Raw genomic sequence first — 26,881 nt, 5'->3', positions numbered from 1 at the left:
TTTGAATATTTGAAAAAATACACTGAACATTCAAACTGTGCCTTGTATTTGCCATTTAAAAAAAGTGGTCCGATGCAATCAACTAGACTGATCATGTTTGACAGCTGGTACTTTATGTTTTGGCGGTCACTTTTGACAACTACTTTTCAACAAACCGATTGAGCGACGAACACGAAGCATTGTTAATTGTTTGTATAAGTTAATGTTAGATCTTTTTTGACGACTGAAAAGTAAAACAAATCAAAATGGATATTGATATAAAAGTTGAAAAGGACGTTGAATCGCAAGAAGAGCAAAAGGTGGATTCGCTCAAAAGGTTGGGACCATATATTGCGCAGAAAAACAATGCCGAAAGTTTTGTTCATTTCTCGAATATACCGCAAATTTGTTTGGAAGAACCGTGTATGCTTGGGGTGGATGAAGCTGGCCGCGGACCCGTGCTAGGTAAATCTATTTGCGGAATAACGATAAGCAAATAAATTGTAATCAAATTAAATTGAAAGAATACTAACATCAAATTATGATTACAATAGGTCCAATGGTTTATGGTATTGCATTTTGTCCGCTGATAAAAGACGACATTCTCAAAACGCTTGGCTGTGCCGACTCGAAACAATTGACCGAAGAGAAACGGGAAGTGATTTTCAACGATATTTGCACAAAAGAATACGCAAACACAAATATGGCATGGGCCGTCGAAGTGATTTCACCGAATGTTATCAGTAATTCAATGTTCCGCCGATCAAAGCATTCTTTGAACGAAGTCTCGATGGATTCGGCCATTGGTTTGATCAAGAGAGCGATGGCTTTGGGAGCAAATATTGCCGAGGTGTATGTCGATACCGTTGGTCCACCCGAAAAGTATGAAGCAAAATTGAGCAAAATATTCCCCGATTTCAAGATCACTGTGGCCAAAAAGGCGGATTCAACGTATCCCATCGTCTCAGCTGCTAGTATTTGCGCGAAAGTGTCTCGTGACCATGCACTCAAGGTGTGGAAATTCCCTGAAGGTTTGACCATAACACAAGATGGTTTTGGCAGCGGTTATCCAGGTGATCCGGTCACCAAACGATTTCTGCAAGAAAACATCAACCAAGTATTCGGCTTTCCGAGATTGGTACGATTCAGCTGGTCAACGGCCGAAAATATTCTATTGGCAAAAGCACTGAAAATGCAATTCGAAGAGGAGGAGGACGCACCGAAAGCAAAAACAACAAAAGCAATCAAAAATTTCTTCACTTCTGACAAACCGACCACACGGCCAAGACACATTTTCTTCCGTGATCGATGCTTGGAAACCGTTGTCGATTTGTAATCGCAAAATACACCCACAATCCATTCCGACTGTTCATTTTTTTTAAAATGAAAACTCATGAAAAATACACATTTCAATAAAATCACGTTGCATTAGACTAAATATAATTTTGTTTTATTTCATTAAATCGATACAAATTAATTATACAAAGAATTGATCATTTTGTGTGTGTGAAACGAGATGTGAACGAAAGAAACGTATAAATGTTGTGATTTAAATCCATTCAGATACTGACTCTGTATCTCTCCGTTTCTTAATGAAACAGTTTTATACAATTTATATTTTGTCCTTAACTAAAATTGTTTGCGGATAAAATAATTCACAGACGAGCTGCTGTCTATATAGTCAATGAATGTGTGTGCCCCAAGAAATACAAAAAGAATTACCATCGAAATTTTAAAAAATTACAATTTTCTCATATCTAAAACGAAAACACTGCCATCAGATGCACTGGCACCGACTTTGCTGCCACGTGAATTCCAACATACTTCGAAAATACCACCGGTACCTTTGTAACTGTGCACAAGCTGGCCGCTTTGTGTGCTCCAAATGTGAACGCATTTATCGAAACTGCCTGACGCAAGGAATTTACCATCCGGACTGAATGCCACTGAATAGACTGGTTCGGTGTGTTTGGTGAGTGTGTGAATGCAAGCACCTCGGTCAACGTCCCACAATCGAACAGTTGAATCGAACGAAGCCGAAGCCAAAATCAAGTTCATATTTGGATTTTGTGTGCCAGGACCGGTTGGTGACCATTTGATCGTATAGATCTCCTTTGAGTGTGCTTTGAAATTGTGCACACAATTGTCTTGTTTCATTGACCAAATTTTCAGTGTCATATCATCGGAGCATGAGGCCAACAATTGTCCTTGTGGATCCCATTTGATGGCGTTCACTTCGTTTGTATGGCCTTGGAACGATTTGATTGGCTTGTCAACGCCCATTTTGCACACATGAATGCGCTGGTCAGTGCTGCAACTTGCAAATGAGTTATTCGTTTGCCAATCAACATCCAAGGCTGGTGCCATGTGGAATGAAAACTGTTGAGCACACTGACCAGTGGCTGCATCCCAGATGATTGTGGTGCGATCGACCTAAAAGTGAAGAAGCAAGAGTTAGCGATTCGAATTTCCTTCTCGTTCAAGTATCGGTTACTTACACCAGCCGATAGAATGTAGTTGCCACGTTTGTTCCACTTCAATGCGAAGATTGGACCCTTGTGTTGGCCTAATGTATCAGATAATCGACCATCTGTCGTCCAAATACGAGCATATCCATCGTAGCTTCCCGTTGCCAACAATGTACCGGTGCAATTCCAGTCCAATGATGTTACATCTTTGTTGCTTGGCACTTCGGTGCCACCCTTTTGAATGCAATGACGCAATACCAACTGATTTGGACTGGTGGAATTGTCTCCCATATCCCAAATACGTGCGGTGCTATCGCCAGAACCACTAGCCAATAGATCCGTGGTGGGATTCCAGGCGCAAATGAACACTTCACTTTCATGACCACGCAAAACGGTCGCTTTTGATGCTGGAATTTCGATGCTTTGATCCACATCCATTGTCTCTTCTTGGGCTGGTGTCGTTGTTGCAGCCGGTGTCTCCTCACCATTGATCTCTGACGGAATGATCGGTTCGGCTTTTGTCGGTTCGGTTTTTATATTTTCCACTTTGGGTGCGATCTTTTGACTTTTTATCTCGGGCATTACAGCATCGATCAAACTCAGGCCTTCAGTTAAGCGGTTTAAGGTACCTAAAAGTAAACGAGAAGTGTTAGAAAATATACGAACGAGCGAAAAGGGAATCAAATGAATTTTGTCGCTTATTTATCGCCTTACCATCTTCACCAATGCTGATTTCGGCTTCTGTGTACTGCAAACCCTTCTGCAAAATGGTCAACAGTGCGGCCGGCGGAACGAGAGCCCCATTGATGTTACTCTGAGAGATGTGTGACTCGATACCAAAAGTGTATGCGGAATGATGGAAGCCTGCAAAATCAACAAACAACGTCAATTACGATTTGTCCTACAAATTTTCTACTTATGACAGAAACTTCAAATCAATTTGAACTTTTGAATTAAAATAACAGAAACTATTTTGACTTTATGAATATTTGTATACATCTTGTCACGTTCAGTTCAATGTGATTTGTCCAAGTTTAATTCAATTTGATCCATTGTTCTATTTATTTACAAATTCTGAAGAGTCAACATTGTAAGCATTGTTGCATTCGAATAAGCTATTGATAGGTTTACCCAAAATAAACTAAGCCAACATGTTTATTCAATTGAAGTGGTTTGCATTGTGCTTGATAAGGCATGTTTTTATCAGTCTGCTTATGTCTGACCAGTAAAATAATTGAATAAACATTGATACGACCCTTCGAAGAAATCTCTTTTCACTAAAAAAAAATCAATGACAAGAAGTTTTTGACAAAACAAAGCAAGACCAATGTTGAAAAAAGTAAACAGCTCCAAATAATGAAAGGAACAATTTAAGGTCATTATACCACTTTGTATGTGATAATCGCTATTGCGAAATCACTTCCACTGACATATGTTGTAATTGTCGGCATTTTCATTTATTTGCGCTGTTTTTTCCCATGAAATCCGGACTTCCTTTCGAATTTCGATTGTCCAATGTATGAATATATTGGTTGAAAATGAAACTGGGCGTGCTGTGCTTGGCAATTGAAAATGTTCGGCGATAAGGAATACACGGTGGAAAAAACGCGCAACTATTTGCATGAATGTTTGTGTTTTATTTTTGACGAGTTCCAAACATGTTTCGATTATTTTTGACGAAAAATTTAATTATGTAAAACAAAATTTCGTACACGATCTAAGCAAAATGCGCATACCAAATATAAACACAAACACTTTTCGAAGCAAATTTGTTTGATTTGGGCGTTTAGCATTGTAATTACCTGATTCCTGTAGGTAGCGGTAAACCAAAAAGTTCACTTCATCACTGGAAAAACTCATGTTGCACCGATGTGTTCACGTCAATTGAATGTTATCGAATAAAAATGAATGATGATTTTTCGTTTGAACACTGTAAAAGTGTGTTTGTTTTGAAATTAAACTGAATGGACCACAAGTTAAATTACGAATGCTTGAAATGTTTCTCTTTATGCGACTGAATCTCAAGACGACGCCATAGCTATACATGTCATTTCAGAGAACTTTAGGTCTGTCGGCTAATGACTCTCAGTGCTTTGACATACTCCTCTACAATCCGGTTTTATAGTAGTTTAGTTGATTGTCACACGGGGAAATAACATGGAGCAAAACAAAGTTGGTTTTGCTTTGGTGAATTGGAAATGAATGGAAAATGAAAGAAAAATAATGAAATTCTTTTATTCATTTGGAATTTTTCTAAATAAAATTATTAAAATCGTGTAAAAAGTAATTAAAAGTCCATTATGGCATAGATGGCGTGATTGACTACTATGGAACGCGCTCCAAGCATTTGTTGTCGTTTCCATGCTGGTATTGGTTTTGCCATGTGTATATGAAGTTTGATGGCTTAACAAAGTTCACACGAGCGACCTCATCTTTCTTTTTCGTTCAACACTCAAACGGTGTGCTTGTTCTCTGAAGAGCTAAGGACTATCGTCGACTTGCACGATAAACAGACAAATTTAAGTGAATTTAAACACAAAACCCACTAAATTTTTTTAAAAGATGACTTCAAAAGCTGAATTGGCCTGCGTTTACTCCGCACTCATCTTGGTTGATGATGATGTTGCTATCACCGTAAGTGGAAAAATTGTCATCATTTAACTCAGTGAATTAGAATCGGCTTGGAAATTCCATGGAAAGAAATCGAAAATAATTTCATAAATTCGTGATCATCGAACGTTGCAAACGGTGGCAAATAATGTTGAAAGGATAAAACAAGTGATTTCAATTAATATTTCCGTGGAATTTTCCCAAATTTATGCAAAAAAAATTCAAATACGAAAATTTGCTGGACAAAACTTTGTGATACCGTTGAGGTTATGTCAGTTTTATGTTGATGCTAATGTGTGTGATTGTTATGTTTTCTTTCTAGAGCGAGAAAATCTCAACCATCTTGAAGGCTGCTAACGTCGATGTTGAGCCATACTGGCCATCATTGTTCGCCAAAGCCCTTGAAGGTGTCAACGTCAAGGACTTGATCACCAACATCGGTTCAGGAGTTGGTGCTGCTCCAGCTGCCGGCGCTGCCGCTGCTGCCCCAGCTGCCGCTGAAGACAAGAAGGAAGCCAAGAAGGAAGAAAAGAAGGAAGAATCCGAAGAAGAAGACGATGACATGGGTTTCGGTAAGTCACACGGAAATAAAAATCCAAATGAGCATTTTTCTCCTCGATGTGTCAACCAAAGTGTCTAATTCATGTGTTGTGCTCGTTTCATTGCAGGTCTCTTCGAATAAACATCCAAATCTTCTTGAAAAAGCTTTTTCATTTTGTACAGTTCTAATGTGCATCGAAATAAAAAGTTTTCATTGACATCAAAGAGAAAAAAAACCAAGCGTCTTTTGTTGAATTAATTTCTAATTTACAGTGATGATTGATCATGGAACGGGTAAGAGAGTCCACATTGGATTTGGACATCATTTCATTTTACATCGTAATCATTTCGATGTCTTCTTAATCGCAACGCATTAAATCATGGCACAAATCATTGAACTACGGCCAAATTCTGTATTGAATACTAAAAAAAAGACCGAATGACTAACATATGATTTGAATAAAAATTGCGCATTTCAACTTGTGCGATGGGACAGCGTGTCAATAAAGTGAGGTTAGGTTTGTATCTTGCACAAGTCAATGAATGTGACAGTTGTGGTATACACATTTTGCGTTGCAATTCTCTCTGTCGTCATCAATCAGTTTGGACAATTGAATCTTGTTCTCAAAAAATTGATTTGTTAAATCTTGAAGAAAAACTCATTCTTAAATTAAAGTCTCATTAAATTGGAAAATGTTCATCAATATGAAAATGCTCTATCTTGCGCAAACAACTCGATTTAACATTTAAAACTGACACCAAATAACAAGCTGTTAGAGATGGACCGTATGTGTCATGTGGTAACCCGAAAAGCATTCGTACACAGTGGTATACAATAGAATGGGCGAGAATGTATGACTATGTGTGTTGGTGTATACAGCGAGAGAGAGAGCAATGTAAATGTGCGTATTCATGCTCTCTGCCTGCTGTCAAATGGTATTTATACAAAAATTACTATTCAGTTTGGTATTAGTCGTCGTTGACTCAGCACTGCACATAAACAAAGCACAAACTCTGTCACTTTCCTTTTGGCTGCTCTGAAACGTAAAAAATAGAAGAGATTAAATCGCTATTTCCTTTCCACAAAAAATAAGTCGCGCGAGACAGAAATAAAAAATATTTCAAAATTCGCGAATAGTTTTTTTTTCTCGTAGTGTTTTCATCATTTTATGAACTGGTCGTGGAATTGATGCAAAGGGATACATTTGGTTCGCAAAGACGAAGAAAAAAGAAAGCGAATGGAATTGCAGTTTATGGAATGAATTTTTAAATAGGTGATCGAAATAATATATCTCAGTCGTTGTTGCACAATGAAGAGTTCAGCATAAAATTCAACGAGAAAATCAGCTCCATTACAAATCGACCCAAAGCAAAAGAGCCAGAGGAAAACAGTGTGTGTGTGTCGTGTTGTGTGTGTTTCAAAAGAATTGTGTCGTGATTGCTTCAAATGAATATTTCATTGTGAGTTTTATTATGCCGAAAGTGAATGCATTCTCGATTATTCGAATGAAATTTTGAAACGAAAACAAAAAAAAGCAATTGAACGACAAACACCGAGTCAATTGCGTTTATTCTCTTTTTTGTTTGTAGTTTATTTTATTTCAACGTCACTTTCATTCGTCGTTAGTTTTTCATATGTCAAACGTCACCCAGCATATTATGCGCTTTTTTTGTTTGTCGTTGATCCAACTTTCGTTGCTGTGGTGATAGTTTTTGAATCGGTGTGCCACACCGATTTGCTCATATTGCACCGATTGAGAGAGAACAAGAAGCGAAAAGTGAATAAGAATACAAAAAAAAGAAAACAAATAACTGAGAACAGAATCGAAACGACGAGAATCTGTCATAAAAACAGAAACCAAACAGGAAATCAACAAAAACTCTCAAATAAAACACACGAAAACAAAGCATACGGTGTTTGTAGGATTTCTTGGGTGCAAACAACGAAGAAACAAAATAAGAGAATTCAACCTTTTGTCAGTGCTGAATAAGTGAAAAGAAAGAAGACGTACCAATTTTTATTTGCTGTTTTGTTTAAGTTTTGCACTTTGAACACAACACCTTTCAACGAAAGAATAATAGTTGTGATGTGATTGACCTAGGCGAGAAGAAGAAAAAAGAGAGAAATAAAGTTCCAGAGAATTGCTTTTTTATTTTTTTTGAGAAAACGAAAAAAAGAATCAAAGTAAACTTCTATTTCGTTGGAGAAAACAGTTTGCATTCGTCTCCACGTGAAAACGATTTTAGCTTAAGCTTGAAGAAACGTAAGATAAACGCAAAATTCAACGGTGAAACTGTAGGCAAAGCAGAACAGCCGACTTGAAAGCAAGCCGAACAGAACAAAACAAAAAAAAATATTTAAAAAAAAAGAGATAATAAAATTATCATAAATTGCAAAGTGTGTTGTTGTGCGACAATTCGATAAAAATGGCGGTAGTGCGAAAGAAGCAAGATGATAAAATGCTGAAAATTCTGCGCGAGCTGGTTTCGCTGAGCGGCAACAAACAATGCTTTGACTGTAATCAAAAGGGTCCAACTTATGTAAACATGACCATCGGGTCGTTTGTTTGCACTCGATGCTCCGGCGTTTTGTAAGTATACAACTATAGATTTAGTTTTTTTTAAAAATGAATTCATGTGTAGTGAGTTGAATTCCGTGTCCTTGCATGATCCAACAAGTCGTTTAGAACAAGTCGACGGCAAAAATCAATCAATTTCGTATGTATATTTGATGCTTGAACTACGTCAAGAATCACAGATGTCATGTGCATTTATTAGAAGCTAATGACACAATCTATAATCGATAGTTGGCAAAGTAGTCGTCGTCGTTGTAGTTGTGTCATTGTATCGACACAAACTAGTAGAAAGAAAGGAAAAACAAATCAATTTACTTATCTGAACTGATGAGAGAACTAAATGAGTGTGCGCCAATTTGGCGACATTTCGAACAAGTTGAAACATAGACAAGCTGAGCACAGATTTGAGACGCACAATGTCAAGCGTCACAAGCGTTCACACTTCTCTCGATCCGGTATAAATAACAAATTAATAAATACGCAATTATATTCAGATGTCCGAACACATTCTCTTGCTCAACAGAAAAGAAAAAAAATGAATAACAAAAAGTAAAAAAAAGCGGCTTCAGCGGCATATAGAGTGGAATGAAGAAGAAACGAACACGTTTTTTGAGTTGATTTATGCATGGGAAAAACGACGAAAATATACAAAAAACACATACGATGCACGCACATTTTTGTGTTGTTGTTGTTGTCGAGCGCGTCAAGGAACAACACACAAATATAAACATTAAAAGAAAGTCAACAACAATAAGGCAGATGCCACCACACTAAGAGATTATCATCGGCTTTAAAGTGAAAAAAAAAAATCGAGTGAAATGGGAAAAAGTTGTGAAAATCGTAATCGCGATTTCGGCGATTTTTTTCTCCTCTCTCTCACGCGCTATTGCTGTTGCTGCCATTGTTTTGTTTATTCAATGTGTGTGCGCCACGGCGGTGTGTTGAAACAAGTGAATATGATTGTGCGAATGCAAGCAATAAAGGGCACGTCGCCAAAGGTTCAATTCAAAGTCAAATATATTTATAAGCGAAATTGCAAAAGATAAAGCACACCACGTAGATAGTTGAAGAGAGAAGAAGAAGACTTTGCCTCGTCTTCGGTTTATAAATAGACGAAACGCGGGGCCATTGTTTGTTTGTTTATTTATTTATTTGTGGCGGCACATATGTGTGTCTGATTTTTTTTCTTGTTCCTTTCATTTCTACGCTTCTCTTCTGAAGCATATTTTAGAATATGTGAGACAGATTCATTTAGTGTGATTGCACTAATTGTGGTGATTGTTAGTTGCACGCGAATGACACGGTGAAAGTCATGACTACCGCTTTATTGTCCACTCCCCATACAAATTGAGCACGAACTCACACACACACAGATCGAGAATGGGTGAAATTAATTTATTTTTGCTGTACAATATGAGTGAAAAGAAATAAAAACCACTGAAAAAGTCGATGGGCTTATTTGTCATCGCAAATCAGTTGTGATTCGCTCAAATTCATACAAACTGACCCGCGAGTCCATTCATAGAAAGTACAGCGTATTCATAACAAATCTACGAATCAACGCGAGTCAGTCAAATTTTTTTCTCGAGGAAAAAGGGACTCGCAAACTTCGTACTTGCCTACATTCTTCGTATTGACTCGTGATATTCGCATGACACATAAGCCCCTCGGAAAAAGTGCCACTTTTTTACTAAATACATTCCAATTTATTGTCTATGTACAACAAGAGTCATTAGAATGGTAAAAATTATAGACTAACTACATTTTTTTCGCCACATCGAAATGGTTTGCGAGGATAGACAAGAAATTTATAGCAAAAAATTCTGCACGAAACATTCTGCACAGTGGCACTCGTGTTTCTCATCGTATTTTCCGCTCGAATTCAAGAGAGAAAAATTGAGCATTGTGCAAGAGCTGAAACTGTAAATGCACGCTTTGCCCGAGTGATAAATTGGTGCTTCATTTGAATTCTTCAGAGAGATACTTTGAATCGGTATATGTTCCATAATGTATTCACAATTAGAGAGACTAATCGGGCAAAGAAACAGGCACACACACACACAAACACACATACATGCAAACTAGCTCGCGCGCGTTCATCGCACACGGTGCAGATTGAAGAATAGGCCGAATATGGAACATGCCATGAGATAATGATCGTAGCTCTATTCAAATTAAAACCAGTGGAAAAATAACTAGGTGCATTACTTGTACATACACGTATATAATTCATGATGTTTGTTGCTTCCAAATAGACACATTATTTATGTGTGTTCGTGTATTTGTGTCTGTGCACCATTTCGCAGACGCGATTCTACTACGTACATACGTCTTGGTCGTATTTTGCAGGCTCGTTTGCCATTTCCATTCCGTTTAACAGGCCAAATTATAATTAATTACTACTTGACCTACCTATTTATGTCTAAACTTTGTTCTACATTCAGCTCATCGTATATATATTTGGCACTAAAGTGCAGTCCATATAGCCATACAATCAATATTGAACTATATTCAGGAAAAGCTAAGGAATATTTTGGCTTTCAAAGCGAAGTTCGGTTACGCACATTGAATTGGCCATTAGTAACCCCGAAATACAATGTATCTTCGTTAAATTGAACTGCAAATGTTGTTAGTAAACAACAATGGGAACGCGCAGCCCAGCGAAAGCAACACAAAATTCGGTCAATTTTGTTTTTTGCCCGGTTCAACTTTGGCGAATATAGTTTTTGTGAACAGGAAAAGTGATGAGTCAAATCGAAATATTTTCCGCAACACAAACTCACCAAATGGGCGTGACTTAATGACTTCCCGAATGAATTTTAATCCATGTTGAATGGCTTTTGTTTCTATCTGTGAAACTGCTTTTCAGAAATGAAAATCAGAAAAACGCTTTTGAGATTCATTTTTTTTTGTTCAAAATCTCACTTGTTATTGTAATCAGTGGCTTTGTGACACAAAATCGCATACGAATGAGGTACAAATTTTGCTTGCGGATGAATGCACGAATATGAATGCCGTGTATGAATTATAGTTTAAAAAAATTTAAATATTTTATGCAAACGATACGATACGCGGTCGACGAAGATTTTTATCGAGTTGCAATTTTGCTGTGGCGCACGAGTGCTGTTTGCATTTTGTCGTTGTGTACTGTGTGCACACACTTGGTGATGATCTCAAAATTCATAAGACTAACTGCAATGTAACCAAATCAACACGGTCCATAGGTATGGACTTCTCATACAGACTGTGGAATTATCACTTTTCCGTTCGCTATCGGCGAACGAAATTTCGCACTAGCCAAGACAAAAGGTTTTGGAAATTCTGGTTTACTATGGAATTTTGCATTTTGTTTGTTAATCGCCAAATAGACGATTAGTTTTGGTGCAAAACCACAAGAGCAAGAAAAAAACAACAACCAAAAAGCAAACGCTTCAAAATGAGATGGCACAAATGAAAAGCAAAGATCTTTGAAATGCGGTACACACGAAAAAAAGCGAGTGAGTGGAAGAAAGAGCGAGGGAGAGAGAGAGAGAACGAAAAAAATGCGCCAACACACGTAAACATAGATTGGAATGCACATAATTCACTTTTGAATTAATTGATGCCGCCTGGTACGGATTGTATCGTGATGTTATGATGTTAAATGGCGATTCGTGTGTCTACAAAAAAAAAACAAAATACACAGACACACACCGAGCAACAGCAACGGCAACGGAACCGAAAAAAAGTATCAAGCAAACAGAATGTGAACGATACAACAACGCCGCACGTTGTGCGATTGCAATAAATGATGCTATCGGTGATGGAGTGTGAGCAAGAGATCGGAATAAGCGCATGTTGAACCTTGATGTTGTGGCAGCGACCCATGCAAACGACCGACCAAACGTATTTCGTTTTTGCTGTTGCTGCTGCTGCTGCTCTTGCCTTTCATTATTTCGTTTTGCTGTTTGTATGTCGTTGTTGCTGGTTTTTTTTCGGTGTTTCTGTGTTATCCATCTTTCGGTTGAAATTCTCTCGGTGTTGGTTTTTTGTGAATGTCAATGGATAAACGAGCGGTCTCGATGTATCGGCTTCAGCGGATTGCACATACAGCAAAAGCACCAGCAGCCGTCAGACAACCAAAACCAGTGTGTTAGCGATGACTCATACCGAATTTCCGTCGAAACTGCCGAACAAGCAGTGTACCGTGGTGCCTTGCACCATGAAAACAACACACTGATAATAAAGTCCATTTACGTTAGTTTTTTTTTCTCTGGGTAATTTTTGACATTTCGTCAGCTGAGCTTTCCCACTCAATTTATTTTCTATCAGCTTCTCTCTTATTTCGTTTTTGTCTTCGTCGTTTTTTTCCCTTTGATATTGCTGACCACGCGATTAACCATCCAATGTATTTCACATGTGAATACGGCCTGGTCACACTCACACACAACGTAATCAACATGTAAACAAAATTTTGTTTTCTGCAGGGAATCGAGTCTAATATATTTGATTTCGACTCGAATATTTACACACAGTCACACACCGTTTAGTTAATCAGGTTTCATGACATTTTCATCGTCGGAGCTGACTCATATCGTGTTCCGTGAACTATGTGTGAGTGTGCTGTTGCCCCCGTGTGATTCGAAATCGCTTTGTCGTGACTAAAAAAACCTATGATTATTCAGTTCGGCCAATTTCGTCAACTGTGAAATTAAGTATCGTTTTAAGAACAAATCGCTCGAAAAAGAGAAATGACTTCAATCGAAATCGCATATATTTTTGTTATTTCCATGTAATCAAAGCGGATGAGACCGATTTTCGGTACAAAATGCACAAATTGACCGTATGGAATCGAATCGAAACTTGTGTGGCAGCATTTTCAGGAAATTAGAGCATCAATATGATGTTTTTTTCCATTCAATTCAGAGAAATATGCGATGGAATTCCCTTAATTCCGTTATCAATCGAAGACAAACCGGTTGCCCTTTTTTATTCGACAATCTTCAGATTCCGCAAACCACTTTCAAGGCAGCATCTAAACTGAGTACAAATATTTATGCCATTTGAATAAATATAGCTATCAGCTGGTTTTATTTCCGTTTATTTATTTCCTGTTAAGATAAAACTTCCAGAACAATTTTCCGATGCGCACAATTCACGGGCCGAAACCAGTTAAACGGCGTTTAAATTTATTATCAGAATAATTGAGATGCGACTTGGTAACATTTGGCATTCGAGAAAATTCAGCTTGTTTATTCAATCATTGGAAATGATAATAGCACGGTTTTTTTTTGCAGCGTTTGCTATCTCTCTAGAAATTCCATGAATGGGAGAGAGAGAAAAAAAGGGTCATGCTACAACAAAACAAAAATAGCGATGCTTAGAAAATGTCTTCGAACAATTGTGTCTATTTTTCTATCGAACCATTGGACATTGGTGTTGTCGTATGTCGATGAATGAATAATGTAAATTCATACTTCGAAAATAGCAATGAAAATGAAATGAAAAGGCGTGTGTTATTGATTACATCGAGAGAGACAAACACACAGCATAGAAAATAGACGTATTTACTACACGATATATTCGTTGGACAAATGATTTCATGGTTTCATTACGGATTAAAGTAAGCCAACGCTGAATAAATTATACCGGAAAAATGCTGTACATGTTTCTCTCTGTTTCGGTGTCGTTGATGGAATTCATAGAAATTCCCCCCCCCCAGTTTTCTTGCTTTGTGTTGTCTCTACGCTTCACAACAGCCAAAATCCATGTTATTCGATATTTACAAGCTTCTCTCCCCAAAAAAAAAACAAACCGAATGTGGCGTTCGATTTCAAATTACCCGTTAGCGCATTTGCCATCGACATGACGCTGCCGACGATGGACACAACAATGAATAAATGAAAAAGAAAGCTAAATTTTGGCATTAATCATATGCTGGAATGTGATACACCATTGTTTGCATGGGAAATAATGTTTGTATTGTTACCGCGTGATGTCGATGTGCATACATAAATCAAAGGTGCAATGTGTAGAGAGGAGAGAAAAAACCCGAGTCGAGTATACAGCAGACATATACACGACATTCGCAAGCGACTTCAAATAGACAAAGGCTTAAACATTCCTCGCTTAAGTAGTAAATATCTTTATAAATTCTATAAAAAGCCACACAATTACGCAAAATAACACAACCGGCTGCAATTGCCTCTATATACGTTTTGGTTTTTTTTTGTCGTAATCGATGAACAAACGACGCATTTCATGTATCGTTGTTTAATGACGATATTTTTTGTTTGCCTCTCTCATTCATTTGCCATTAATGAGCGCAAATATTCGATATGGACGGTTTGTTTTTTTCGTGTGTTTGCAATAAATGACGTCCTATTTACGAAATTAGACCGTATTTACGACGTTGACATGATTATCGGTGGACCGAAAATGAGCAGTTATTCCGTCAGATACTACACGCAAATATTCAAATTGATTTCAAGCAGATCTTATCGAATGCACGGTATCGAGAGGTTCTCTAAACGCCTGCAAACAAGATGTAATTGTTTATAAAATGATAAAATCATTGAAAAATGTGTTCACATGCTCGTACCTTTGAAGACACTTCTAAATAGAACGTATTGTTCCGTTTATGGCTTGATTCACTGTGAAATGTGACACACATGATTTCATCAGACAAATAAATCGACTTGTGACATTGTCATTGCTCACTCTCTAAATTTGTGTGATATTGAAAGCAAATCAAATTCAATTGTCTCAACGCTTGAACGCTATGCTGTTTCACATTTCGTCCTTCTCTCTTTTGATTTCATTTCTAAATGGCATGAATGCAACTGCTAATTTCAAACTGATAACACTAATTAGATGTCACATTTTATCAACGTCACGCTTGCCGTCCATTTGCTGGTGCTGTCGGTGTCGCAACACAAACCGCATTGAATGAAATTAAGTTTAAATGAATTTCAAAGTTGTGTGTCTGTGCAAAAGTGGTTTGGGAAATTTCATAAACACGAAATTGATTCGATGGATTTTCGGATTAGCTAGAGCGTTTCAATGGCTTCAGTAACGGATGTCGATCCGATGATTTATGATGAAGACAATGAGAGAGCCAGGGATCGTTTGCGTGTGCATTCTGTGAACTGTCCACAGTATATATATATAGATTCGTTAATGACCATGCTCTTAAAGCGTAGATAAAATACGGAAACGATGATAAAATTGGTTCGCTCGTTCACCGACAGACCGTTCATTTGCCAGCCATGAATGACCAGCATGTTTGTATGTGTATGTACGCGGTGTTTAGTGCTCGAGCCGTTCGATGTGCTACTGCATTGCAGCGACAGAGTAAACAAAAGCACACTTGAATAAATTATTTTCATAATTCCGTCGCATTAACTCGAACACGTTTTATTGATATCGGGTGCATTTGTTCAAACGAAGAAACAGTTATAAACAGACATCAGGCATGGCACACCGATAATAAAATGTGAATTATTTCAGTGAAAGAAGCAAAAAAAAATGAAATGATGTATAGCGTGCAGCGCGACTGTCACAACGTTGATGCATTTTACGAAATACAGGTTCTAGCTATCATCTCATTACCATGTTATTTATGGTCACTTATTGCGCGCTTCGGCCATATATACACAAACACACACGAAACCAAGTGGATTTGTCATTTATACAAATAAATTGTTTCACAAAACTGCTTCGCAGCTCCGACAACAATGAAACGATTTTAATGCGGTGATAAAAAGCGTAACGTCACTGCCCAACACATCAAAAAAGAGAAATGGAGAAGCAACGGAGAGTATACAATACCCAAGTGCCAGTTTAATTCTATTCGAAAAGAGCTGAAAAACATAAACGCATACACTTTCTGGTGTGTGTTCGTGTGCTTGTTCTCATTTCACGCATTTACTACACAGCTTCCAAGAAACTTTAATAAACTTGATTGTGTCAATTATTATTTAATTTGTTAGAAAGTAATTTTCAGATTGAGTATTTAGTCTTCAGACGGATATTACATTTGAGTGGATTGTAATTTTGTGGTTTGTGTGTGTGTGTGCGCGCGCACGCGGTTGTTCCGATGAATCGGTTGCATCGTATCAACAACATCGTTATCTGTCGAAGTGATTGCTTGCATTCGGACAATTTGCGTGAATGTGTAGGAAAGAGACGGAGTCGGAGATGGGAACGGAGCCAAAAAAACCAAAAGAGATTGAAAAAGAGAGTAAGAGACTATTTCAACGTGAGAGAATGAGATTAACAGGGAAAGAGAGATAGAGATACGACATCTCAAAGGTATTGAGCAATGCCAACTTATCAAAACTCACGACCAGTTTCCATGGAAATGTGTCAGTCATTAGAAAAGTTCACCGTTGATTGAACACTTGCAACGATCGAACGGAATCGTCGTTCTTTTTTTTCTTCGTTCATTAGGCATTACTTTGAATAGAACTGAAATGAGCAAAATATATTTTACAAATAAAGATATTTGATCTATGTTCGCCGAATGATGGACAGTGACCGACTGTATGTACAGAGCGCGAATTCGCACACGGCGAATGCAAAACAATAGAATAATGGGAGCATATGTTTTTAGACCTTGAGAACGGAACAACAAACGCCACAGATGTATAAATGCGAACGTACTCAATTTGCGCGATTTGTTTGTTTAAATATAATATATATATATGCACACCATTTGCGTTTCATTAAAATAAACCACCAAGTGCAAATTAAAACAAGAAATCGACAGAGAGAACTTAATGAATATATACATCGATGTGCACGTACTAATTGTAATGCTAAAGTTGCTTTGCTCTCTCTCTCTCTCCCTCCCTCCCTCTCTGAATCACAACACCGTCATCAACGTGCTAAACACTTTTAATTTTCATTTTCAATTCGCTTTTTGTTCTCTGGTTCAATCACTTCTGCTGTATTCCCAACGTAAACACATTTCGATGACTGTATGTTACTCACATATCAAGTCGTTTGGTTTTGTTTTGTTTTTTTCCGCCACAAATAATGTCAACCGTCTAATGTTTCATTTAATTAACGTTTTCTATTTTCTGAACTACCACGGTACGGAATCGATTGCAAATCTATTCAACGTTCGCGCACACATAATTGTTATCGCTTGAATGCGGGGCACATTTTAATCAGAACATCGAAATCGATGAGCTGAAATTGTGTGTTGAACGAACGAAAACAACGAAGAATGAACTAACAAATCGATCTACCCATTGTTTTCTGACGTCGTACACACGCTTCCAATGTATTCTTCAGACTGACTGCTTCACACATGCATACATCGGTTTTTTAATTAAAATTTTAATGGTGTATTTTCGATTTAAAATTGAATTTCATTTATATTCTCAAATAATTCATCGATAATGGGCTTTCATAGTTTCGCTTCCAAAAAGCGAAATGGGCGAAAGTTTGCTCTCGCTTCGAAAATAGAGAGAATTTTTCCTTTATATTTTCAATGAACATTTCTGTTCGCGGCTTTTCATCGTGAGAGCGTGTAAGCGGGTGCTAACTTTTGCTGCAAAAGATTGTCAGAAATTCATAGAAAACCATCATAATGACTTTGAGTTGCGGATTTTTTTTTTCCTGCGCTGTTGTTGTTGCTGCTCTCTCGTTTCAAAAATGTCATCTCGATTTTAGTTTTGTGTAAAATGCTGAACGAGGCGAAAAAAGAACGAAAGATGAATATTTCAAATGAGGTTCATGTGGCGTGAAATGACAAATGTCGTTTCAGATCGTCACGGTTCAGTAACCACTGGCCATCAAACAGCCGAGCAGCGGTAGAGGCAGCCGCAGCACATAGAAAAAAAACGTGAATGGTCACATTCATATTTCAATTAAGTGGAAAATATATATAGTGTGTGCATACATTTAATTTATGCGTCACTTTACATGCGATGAAACACACACAAACACACAAAAAGCGAGAAGAAGAATGCAGAAAAGTCAGTGGAATGAATCCTTAGTTGGCATTTATTCATACACTTGCCGTATCGTTTGGGTTTGCGTGCGAGCATGTGTGTGTTTGTGCATTTTAGTGGTGCACAGCGCGCATGCAACCTATTAATTTATGCACAGTTCACACATTTCAGTTATCAATTCATGCTTCCATGCGTTTCCATAGCATGGGCCGTTTGTTGTTTGTTTTTTTTTCTCGTTGCTTTGGCACGTTATTAGAACGAGAATCATGTAATTCTGTGTGTGTTGTAATAATTTTTCTATGATTTTGGTGCGTCACTTGTAGGCCACCAGCTGAAGCGACATGAATCTCGGCAGCGAGATTGTGTTTGGACTATTTCTCTTTCAAATGCTCTTGTGTGTATACATGCCTTTTGAATGTTGAGTCATAAATGGTTAAATGCTTTTGCAATTATATTTTACACTTAAACGCATCAAAAGCTTCATTTGAAACAAAACTATTTTTTCTGTTGCTGTTCTTCATCGCATTTTTCTCTCCAAGTGCCGCATTAGGCGCTCGCTCGCGAAACTGCACTGAATGGATGCTCTTTTGCGCCGTTTACAATAAAATTGACCCAGATTTATTGTGCTTAGTAAAAGTAAAAGAAACACACACACCAATCGAACACTCTGTCGGCTCGACACATTCATACAAATTAACAGCGACTGAACGAAACGCGAAAAGGCAAAGTGAGAAAATGACAGAATGCTCAAGCATTCGTAATTCTTCTCCTCGTTTTATGCTGTTTTGCAACGTCAAAATGCCGCACATACTCAGAAGTAAGCCTGCACTTGCAGGACAAAGAAGCAAGAAAAAAAACGAGAAAAAAAATAAGAATATGAGTGGCATATTATACAAAAGGTCAATTGAATATACAAGTGGAATTTCATTTAGAAGAGGATTTACAAAACAAGAATTTTCGGATTTCGTAGAAATGGTACACAGTTTTTTTGGTCGGGAACGAGAGAAAGAGAAAAGAGAGAAAAAAGAGAGAAATAATGAGAGGAAGGAAGAGGGAGAGATAGTGAGAGGATTGGAGAGAATGAGAGATCATCGGAGACTCCAGAAATGTTGATGGCATTTCGCCAAATCGAATAAAACGGCACTATTTATTAACAGAGTTAGTCAAATAAATCACAATCACGTAGTAGCGTTCAACAGCGTGAATGCACGAAATATGAATGTGTTCTAAAGAGCCGCATTTTATGAGCCAAATCAACAAACAGCAGAAGCACAAGCAGCCGTAGCAACAAAAACAACAACGGCTATGCTCTGTGTTATGCTGTGTGACACAAAATGTGTGTATATATAAAACTATCGATGAAAACAGCTGATGCAGGCCGTGTTCGGTGTTCACCTCCATTGAAACTGACAATTTTACACACGAAGAAGCTCAAGCCAATGCGAAACAGGTGTCTGTGTATGAAGCGTGCATATAGATGAAATACAATTTAGCAAACGCGCTCTCTTTTCTTCTCTCTCTCCCTTTCTCCATGTGTATTCAATCATATTTTTCTCTGTTGCGCTCACTCACTGCTATTTTTATATTCGTTCGCTAAATGTTAAATAGTAACGATTTATTGGTGTCTATTTCTCGATATTTATCTATAAATAGCGATATAGAAACAAAAAAATTCATCTGCGATGACATTGCTCAATGGCATGTTATTTTGCCACGGTGCGGAACAATGTTATCCGATCACCGTTTGAAAACAGTTTCGATGATTTTTTTTCTCTTCTTGCTAATTTATGAAAGATCACACACAAAACACGGCCTGTGTCAAAGCCATGATTGTGTCGAATGACACGCGTATTGGGTCATATCGATTGGCACATTTAGCACTTGTTTTTTTTATGTGAATGTTGTTTATCATGCTGCTGGCAAAGCAATCAATCTATCGGATCTCCATTGTCTCTTCATTGGCCATAATTCATTTTTTTACTCTTCACAGAAACAAATTGCCAATGAAAAATGCCCGAGAGTACAAAGCTATCAATTTCAATTACACTGAATGGATTCGTTTAACTCTTCATTTTGGGCGGAAAAAAAGCCAGAAATTCAACTGATTTGAAAGAAAATACGTTTTTTAGTTGAAAATTAAAAATTTTCTGCCAAAACGACGAGGAGAGGAAAAAAAGTCACGAAGAAGCGTCACACATCATTCAACAGCCGGAAACGAAGCCTTCTGTTACTGTTCTTGATGTTAACTGACTGATGATGGTGCAATAAACTCTCTTTTTTCCTACGCTCTTTGTTAGCCAAAACACCACAATACATTCAGCGGGCTTTTGTAAGCCCAAAATGAAAAAAAAAATGGTGATGGTAAAAAGAGAATGAGACAGAACTTCAAACAACATAACGAACTTTTTTTTTGCGGAGAAAATAAGCAGCTGTGCGGTTTAATTTACGTTGACGGTGTGGTTTTTTTTCTGTTTTGTTCGGCTCATGAGTAGAGTAATATACATATATGAAATGTGTATAATTTGCATGTGAATTTTTTCTGCCCATTTCGTATTGCCTCACGATAGGTTGTGTGACGGTGCGCGTGGCTCGACACTAATTTCATTGGTGATACAATCAAACAGAGAAGAAGATCGAACAACGAGAGAGAAAAATCAAACAATCAAAATTTGATGCCATTCAAATATTGGTGAGAACCGATGAAGAGAGAAAAAAAAAACAACACAAGATTGAATCAATTGTTGGTTGCTCTTCACAGTAGCATATCGATTGTATCGCTTGATGAAAATTGGCATCGGGGTGAAAAGACCAACCAAATTGATGGGTTGAGTTGAGCTCAATTTTATTGCCACACAATTATTACCAAATCTCCTCTCTCTCGCTCTCTCTCTCTCTCTCTCTCTCTCACTCAGCGCCAGTTTGATTTTGATCATGGGTGTTACACGTGCAATTGCCATAAATGCAATCGAATCGATTTGCGCACATTGCTCAATCAAATTCCAATGTGGCATTTATTTTATTGGCATTACAAAATACGTAAGCAATTGGTTCATATTGTTGGGAGTTGAGAGTTCACAAAATTCGAGCTCAACATCAACAAGCGTCAATTATTGTTCGAGAAAAAGAGAGAGAGAGAGAGAGAGTAAGAGAGAGAAAACTAAATTTGCACGAATTTCTCTCGTGAAAAGCATCAGCTGAAACGCCATACCTAACAATGTTGCTATGCGCAAGTTATAACTGCCAAATCTTTCATGTAATTTAATTTGTCATGTGATTCATAAATCAACGATATTTTTCATAAATTTTCGGAATTTCCTCTTGTTTCATACATCGGAACGCAATTTCTACTCTTTCTTTATCTCCATCCAATGTAATAACATTTCTATTTCGCCTAAAAGCATAACACTATAAATATCATCATAAAAAAGTAGACCGCATCGCAATTACAACAATGTGTGTATCTTACCTTTGAGCTGCTCCGTATTTGCTTTTTTTTAGCTTCGTTATTTCTTTTGCCTCCTCACTAAAAGTTGCATTATGATTTTCCATAAAGAAAAAAGCGAAGAAAAACAATCTTCACGCTTCGAAAGCGCCATATGTGAGCACATTTCTTGGTACCAGCGAACCGCTTCTTGCCATCGAAATCGAATGAATGAATGCCTCAAGTTTATCGTATGCGATTTTCAAGAGGTTTTTCGATTTCTTGTGCTGATCGTGTGTCTATGCAGGTTATCTTGCAGCAATTTCACTCTTTGCATTTCTTTTCTTCTTCTTCTATTCAGTGCGATAAACATTGTTGTTTTTTTCTCTGCTAAAAGCCCATGAATCCATAGCCCGTGAACGAAGTCAAAATACCGCATAATGTTTATGATAAAACCCAAATGAAATTAGGGAAAAACATAGATTTTTTTTCTTTCTTTCTCTCTCAATTCCAAGAAATCACTTATGGCATGCATGTTGGAATCAAATAAAATCGGAACATGGAACTACATAAATGAATCCATAAAGTTCATCAAGTAGTTTCGCTTTCGTTTCATTTTACAAAGTTTTTGAATGAATTTCAAACTCGTAAATCATCATTAACGAACGAACGAACGAACGAAAAAGGTATGGCCATTAGAGTGAAATATTGATTATTGCCCTTCCGAAAATGAAGATTTTTGTGTTTCCATCCATTACTTCCAACAATTTGAAACAACAATAAAAGGCTATAAAACAAGAACTCGAATAAAATGCCGGTTTACCTCGATGTTGAACCGATTGATTGAAATGTAGACGAACTTTATTTATTCATGAGACTGGTGAAGAGCTTCAAAATGTCACACATGATAGCATTCTAAGTTTTTCACATTTGAATTTGCCACCATATTGGGTATATTCCATATTGATGTTGTATGTGAGAATTTCCAAATAGCTGCCAGCTGATCACTTACTTGAGTTAAGCAGTGATATAACTATTTGGAGCTATATGGTAGTATAAGAGCTTGATGCCGGAATCGAGTCACAATTACACAAAGCAACCATTCGAAAAATACCACTCCTCGAACAAAAAAAAACGTATTTTGGAATTAACGTTGTAATGCTTCAAAAGACATTCACTTACCGTCACATGTTTTTGTTTTCTATTGGCTTTTAACCTTTGGACACACATTTAATGTGTCTGAAAAGTTAAACATCCGTTAGTGTTTAGTTGTTGGCAACATAATCGTTGCAATCAGCAATGCAATAAAATTGTCTTTACTTTAATTGGTTTTTACTAAGCACAATTTTTTCTTTCTCTCTCTTTGATTTCACCAACGCACACATTCAGACGAGGACTGACGCCGCCGCATCGAGTGAAATCGATTTCGATGGCCACATTCACAACGGAAGAAATAGATTTCATCAAAGCGCATGGGAATGAATTGTGTGCAAAAACGTGGCTCGGCCTATGGGACCCGAAGAGAGTTCATACGCAAGACCAACGTGAACTGATCATCGACAAATACGAGCGGAAACGGTAATTTGTGAATTAGAGTAAAATTTTTGTGTGATTTTCACTTTGATTTGGACTGACATGTGTCTTTTTTTTTCTCAACACGCACACAGATATTATTTGGAACCGGCCAGTCCACTGAAATCGATTACGAACACAGCTCAATTAGCGCCTTCGCAGAAACAACAACAAACGCAATTAAATAGCGCAACACTGCTAACAAATGGAACGGCTAAATCGATTGAGGAAAATAACAGCAATTTGTGGACATCAAATGCAAGCATGAATGGTAAAACGTCCAACAGCAGCCGATGGAAAATGGATTTACTTTCATCAAACGATAATAACAGTCTGTTCAATAATCACATCTCCGCCCCTGTCGCCACCAACGGCACTCGCCCAAATGGTTCCACTAACAACACCAACGGTACTAACGGACTTAGTTTAAACGGTAATAAATCGATGGATGCAAAAACGAATGGTTTCCATCTACCACCACCCGCTTCAAATGGTGATAAGAACAACAAGAATCTATTTACGCCCGATACGGACTTTGTGGCCGATTTCAGTTCGGCCAACATATTCGATGCCTTGAATAACAAACCATCCATTAATAAGAACAACACGAGTAGCACAACAAACAAACCGATCCTATTGCAAGGAAATGGACATTCAAATGCAAACCACCATGCGAATGGCATTGAATTAACAAATGGCAATCGGACAAATGGCAACACAACAACTGATGTAAATAAGAATTTCGATGAAAACTTTGCTGATTTCGAGCACAATACCATTTATAACGCAGCAGGTGAGTTCATTGCAACGCAAATAATCGCCTTTCTGGCGATGATAAACGATTCACACCCTTTTCTGAGGGCAAAAAAAAACAAATCGTAGATTTAATATAAATGACCCGCACATCACAGCAATAAATTGTTTTGTGTGTGTGTGTCGGTTGTCGGCACATTGCACTCGTACGTGACTACGTGCCCAAAAACTTAAATTTAAACTCTTGACAGCAACACAAAAAATGAAACCTCTTTTTTTTTCTATTTGGTCTGAATATTCCAATTTAAATGGCATTTCCATTTCTATCCCATTACGGCTTTTGTGCAACTCTGTTCCGCTGAACCGACGACAAATTTTCGAACGACATACATTTTTCCAAACCAAAAAAAAACAAATTCAGCCATTGAGAATCAAAACAGCAATTACTTCAATAGTTTTAGCTACAATCACAATAGCACCAATTCGAACAATGGTACAGCAAATACTCAGTGGAGTGTTTGGCAACAGTTTCCATGGCCATATATACAACCAGAACAAAATCGATGGAGTAAGTGTGTGTGTTTGGTTTGGCTTGACTCGTTTTGTGCTTTTATTCCCGCTCAACGCCGTTCATTTCTTGATTTTTTTTCTTTCGTTGTTGTTGTTTAGTTTAAAATGCATTTTATTTATTGGGTGACATAATCATGTTTTTTCGTTTTCATTTTGTTTACCTTTTGATTTTCTCATTATCTTCGTCATTACGAGTTATTGTTATTATTTATGCATGTTTCTTGAATGTTGATTTGTCCACTTCGATGTAGTTATTGTATTCTTTTTATTTATTTTCGTAGCCATTGTCTTGTCACGACAACGTTCGATGATTACAAACATTACCATAATCGATCCATATCATAAATGCTGCATTTTTCGTTCTTCGGTTTTATAGTTTTGAGTGAATTTATGTAGTTATTATTTAAAACCATGAAAACACGATGCTAATCTCTTTGTTTGATTGATTGTTACAGGTCTTCCGATGTCATTGAGCTCAACGAGTAATTCGCTAAAATCAAGTGGTACATTTAATTCCAATTCATCCATCAATTCAACACCATCGGTGGACCGATATGCAGCTCTTAAGGATTTAGACGAACAATTGCGCGAAATTAAGGAGAAAGATACCCATAATCAAAATACTCTAACAGCTGCCACTCCAGCAAACCCATTCAATTTGTCATCGTCACCATCAGCGCAACCAAATCCATTTCAAACACAGTCGGCACCACTTTGGTTTGGCGACCAACAAGGCCTTACCACTCCAGCACAGCCCATGTACCCGATGACAAATGGCATGACCAATGGCAATGGCAACGGATTTCATGATCAGTCAACATTCGGCATGAATGGCATGAATGGATCCGTTTTCAATGGAAACGGACTACACTATCCAAAGGTTACCGACACTAATTTGTTCAACGGCTCGTCGTTGAACATGAACAATGGCTTTCCACAAAAGAACCCATTTGCGGTAAGAACCATTTTCTCTTTCTTTTCTCTCTTTCGCCCTATCTTTCACTTTTATCTGACCCATATTTCTAATGAAACATCTCTTATTCTCTTTTTGCAACAGGCTCCAGTATTAAATGCAACCACGAACCCGTTTCTATGAATCTCGTTAAACGAAGCGGGACCAGTCAAATACAGCAATGAATACGATCACATCCAAAACTAAGCTCTACTTTTAATCGATACTCTTTTTTTTCTTCTTTTGAACAATTTGCTTTGAATGTCAATCGTCGCGAACAAACAGAAACCAACAACACACAACACAAAATAATGTTTTTATTTGATTATTTTGTCATGAATGCAAAAATTTCTATTGAAACAAGTGAGATCTTAATGTTAAACTGCTAGTTAGAGGTGCAAAAGAAAGCGCAAATAAAAAACACGAAGAAGATGTGCACCAGTCGAGCGCAAACCTTTCTTTTTAGACATGTAAAAGGAACGCAGGAAATGTAGTTTTAGTTTTGCTAATTTACATATTTTTTTTTTTCAACAAGTGTTTTTGTTAACCCTTCCCCTTAATTTACATATATACATATATACTCTAAACACCATTTTGTTCCCAAAAAAAAGCAAAAGCGAAAAAAAACATGCGAACAAGAACATGGCTTGAAATCTCTGTTTATACCTATTTATTTTAATTTTAACAAGGAATCTTGGGAATACATGTACATTTTCAGAATTTTCTCTAATTGTATGCTGTTTTTTTTTTCAAATAAAAAAACCAATCGATGTCATTTTGATGATTTTCAAGGGAATGAAAAAAGAGCAAAGAGATACGTAAATAACGAGCATCGTACACGACTTCGGGAGTATTGTGGAAGAGAGAGAGACAGTGACAAGAACAAAAGAAACGATTTTTTTAAGGATTTATAGAATTAGGTTTAATATACTTCCAACTGTATTAATGATATAAAACAGTTTGAATATGCCATGGATGGGTGGTTACTTTGTTCGTCATTCACATATATCTCTGAAATTTCGTTTGCGTGCAACATCGCAACTATTCCAAATGTGATTATCACATATGCTCTCAGTCGAATTGCAATCACTAGCAATCTTTTCAATTGTCTTGTCTTCTGCATGTACGGAAATCGAGAAGAAAATTCAGCAAGGAAAAATAAACTCTATCGAATCGAACGCTCAATTTCGATATCAGACTATTTTAGTTTTTTCTTTATTTCGTTACACAATAAAACTTAGATTCCAATCAATTTTGCGTTTATTCACTTTCTTTTGAATGATTTACACGAAGAAAAAAATTTAACACAAAAAAAACAACAAATTTTTAATTTAGGTAGACACATTTTTTATTTTCAATTCTCTTCTGTTTTTTTTTAAATTTAAACATATTTTTATTCAAATCAATTTATTATTATAGTTTGATTCTTGATTCAGCCAAAAATGTAAATGGACAAATGTAATAAAAGGAAATAAATTTACGAAAATGTAACAAATAAA

At 37.2% G+C, this 26,881-nt stretch overlaps 4 protein-coding genes across 5 annotated transcripts; 3 read left to right on the top strand and 1 right to left on the bottom strand.

Moving 5' to 3' along the window:
- Window positions 1-1,417, top strand: LOC129565449 (ribonuclease H2 subunit A). The gene is made up of 2 exons (XM_055440390.1): window positions 1-444; window positions 534-1,417. The coding sequence occupies exons 1-2, from the start codon at window positions 246-248 to the stop codon at window positions 1,313-1,315; spliced, it is 981 nt and encodes a 326-aa protein (XP_055296365.1). The 5' UTR covers window positions 1-245; the 3' UTR covers window positions 1,316-1,417.
- On the bottom strand, window positions 1,408-14,737 carry LOC129565446 (F-box-like/WD repeat-containing protein TBL1XR1). The gene is made up of 5 exons (XM_055440388.1): window positions 14,734-14,737; window positions 4,250-4,308; window positions 3,162-3,311; window positions 2,478-3,076; window positions 1,408-2,412 (listed from the first exon to the last, which is right to left on the bottom strand). The coding sequence occupies exons 2-5, from the start codon at window positions 4,305-4,307 to the stop codon at window positions 1,720-1,722; spliced, it is 1,500 nt and encodes a 499-aa protein (XP_055296363.1). The 5' UTR covers window position 4,308; window positions 14,734-14,737; the 3' UTR covers window positions 1,408-1,719.
- On the top strand, window positions 4,879-5,792 carry LOC129565450 (60S acidic ribosomal protein P1). Its single transcript, XM_055440391.1, has 3 exons — window positions 4,879-5,081; window positions 5,380-5,629; window positions 5,726-5,792. The coding sequence occupies exons 1-3, from the start codon at window positions 5,010-5,012 to the stop codon at window positions 5,737-5,739; spliced, it is 336 nt and encodes a 111-aa protein (XP_055296366.1). The 5' UTR covers window positions 4,879-5,009; the 3' UTR covers window positions 5,740-5,792.
- LOC129565445 (arf-GAP domain and FG repeat-containing protein 1) lies at window positions 6,545-26,881 on the top strand. 2 transcript variants are annotated; one of them, XM_055440386.1, is made up of 6 exons: window positions 6,545-8,188; window positions 22,925-23,113; window positions 23,203-23,900; window positions 24,282-24,428; window positions 24,886-25,385; window positions 25,488-26,881. In XM_055440386.1, the coding sequence occupies exons 1-6, from the start codon at window positions 8,025-8,027 to the stop codon at window positions 25,524-25,526; spliced, it is 1,737 nt and encodes a 578-aa protein (XP_055296361.1). In that variant the 5' UTR covers window positions 6,545-8,024; the 3' UTR covers window positions 25,527-26,881. The 2 variants fall into 2 exon arrangements, with proteins under 2 accessions (XP_055296361.1, XP_055296362.1); XM_055440387.1 differs by lacking the exon at window positions 24,282-24,428.

Source organism: Sitodiplosis mosellana, unplaced genomic scaffold (genome assembly GCF_009176505.1).
Source record: "Sitodiplosis mosellana isolate CC-2019 unplaced genomic scaffold, AAFC_SMos_1.0 Smas_scaffold_2, whole genome shotgun sequence".
Lineage (NCBI taxonomy): Eukaryota > Metazoa > Arthropoda > Insecta > Diptera > Cecidomyiidae > Sitodiplosis > Sitodiplosis mosellana.
The sequence above is the reverse complement of the archived record's forward strand: the minus strand, read 5'-3'. Positions and strand labels throughout refer to the sequence as shown.

Bases quoted from the DNA above. Each gene is read 5' to 3' on its own strand.
- LOC129565446 (XM_055440388.1), bottom strand. From the start codon at position 4,307: ATGAGTTTTTCCAGTGATGAAGTGAACTTTTTGGTTTACCGCTACCTA. The intron at 3,312-4,249 runs GTAATTACAATG...TTGATTTTGCAG, and splicing joins CCGCTACCTACAGGAATCAG to GCTTCCATCATTCCGCATAC. The intron at 2,413-2,477 runs GTAAGTAACCGA...CTTCACTTTTAG, and splicing joins ACTACATTCTATCGGCTGGT to GTCGATCGCACCACAATCAT.
- LOC129565450 (XM_055440391.1), top strand. From the start codon at position 5,010: ATGACTTCAAAAGCTGAATTGGCCTGCGTTTACTCCGCACTCATCTTG. The intron at 5,082-5,379 runs GTAAGTGGAAAA...TTTTCTTTCTAG, and splicing joins ATGATGATGTTGCTATCACC to AGCGAGAAAATCTCAACCAT.
- LOC129565449 (XM_055440390.1), top strand. From the start codon at position 246: ATGGATATTGATATAAAAGTTGAAAAGGACGTTGAATCGCAAGAAGAG. The intron at 445-533 runs GTAAATCTATTT...TGATTACAATAG, and splicing joins TGGCCGCGGACCCGTGCTAG to GTCCAATGGTTTATGGTATT.
- LOC129565445 (XM_055440386.1), top strand. From the start codon at position 8,025: ATGGCGGTAGTGCGAAAGAAGCAAGATGATAAAATGCTGAAAATTCTG. The intron at 23,901-24,281 runs GTGAGTTCATTG...AAACAAATTCAG, and splicing joins TACCATTTATAACGCAGCAG to CCATTGAGAATCAAAACAGC. The intron at 25,386-25,487 runs GTAAGAACCATT...TTTTTGCAACAG, and splicing joins CACAAAAGAACCCATTTGCG to GCTCCAGTATTAAATGCAAC.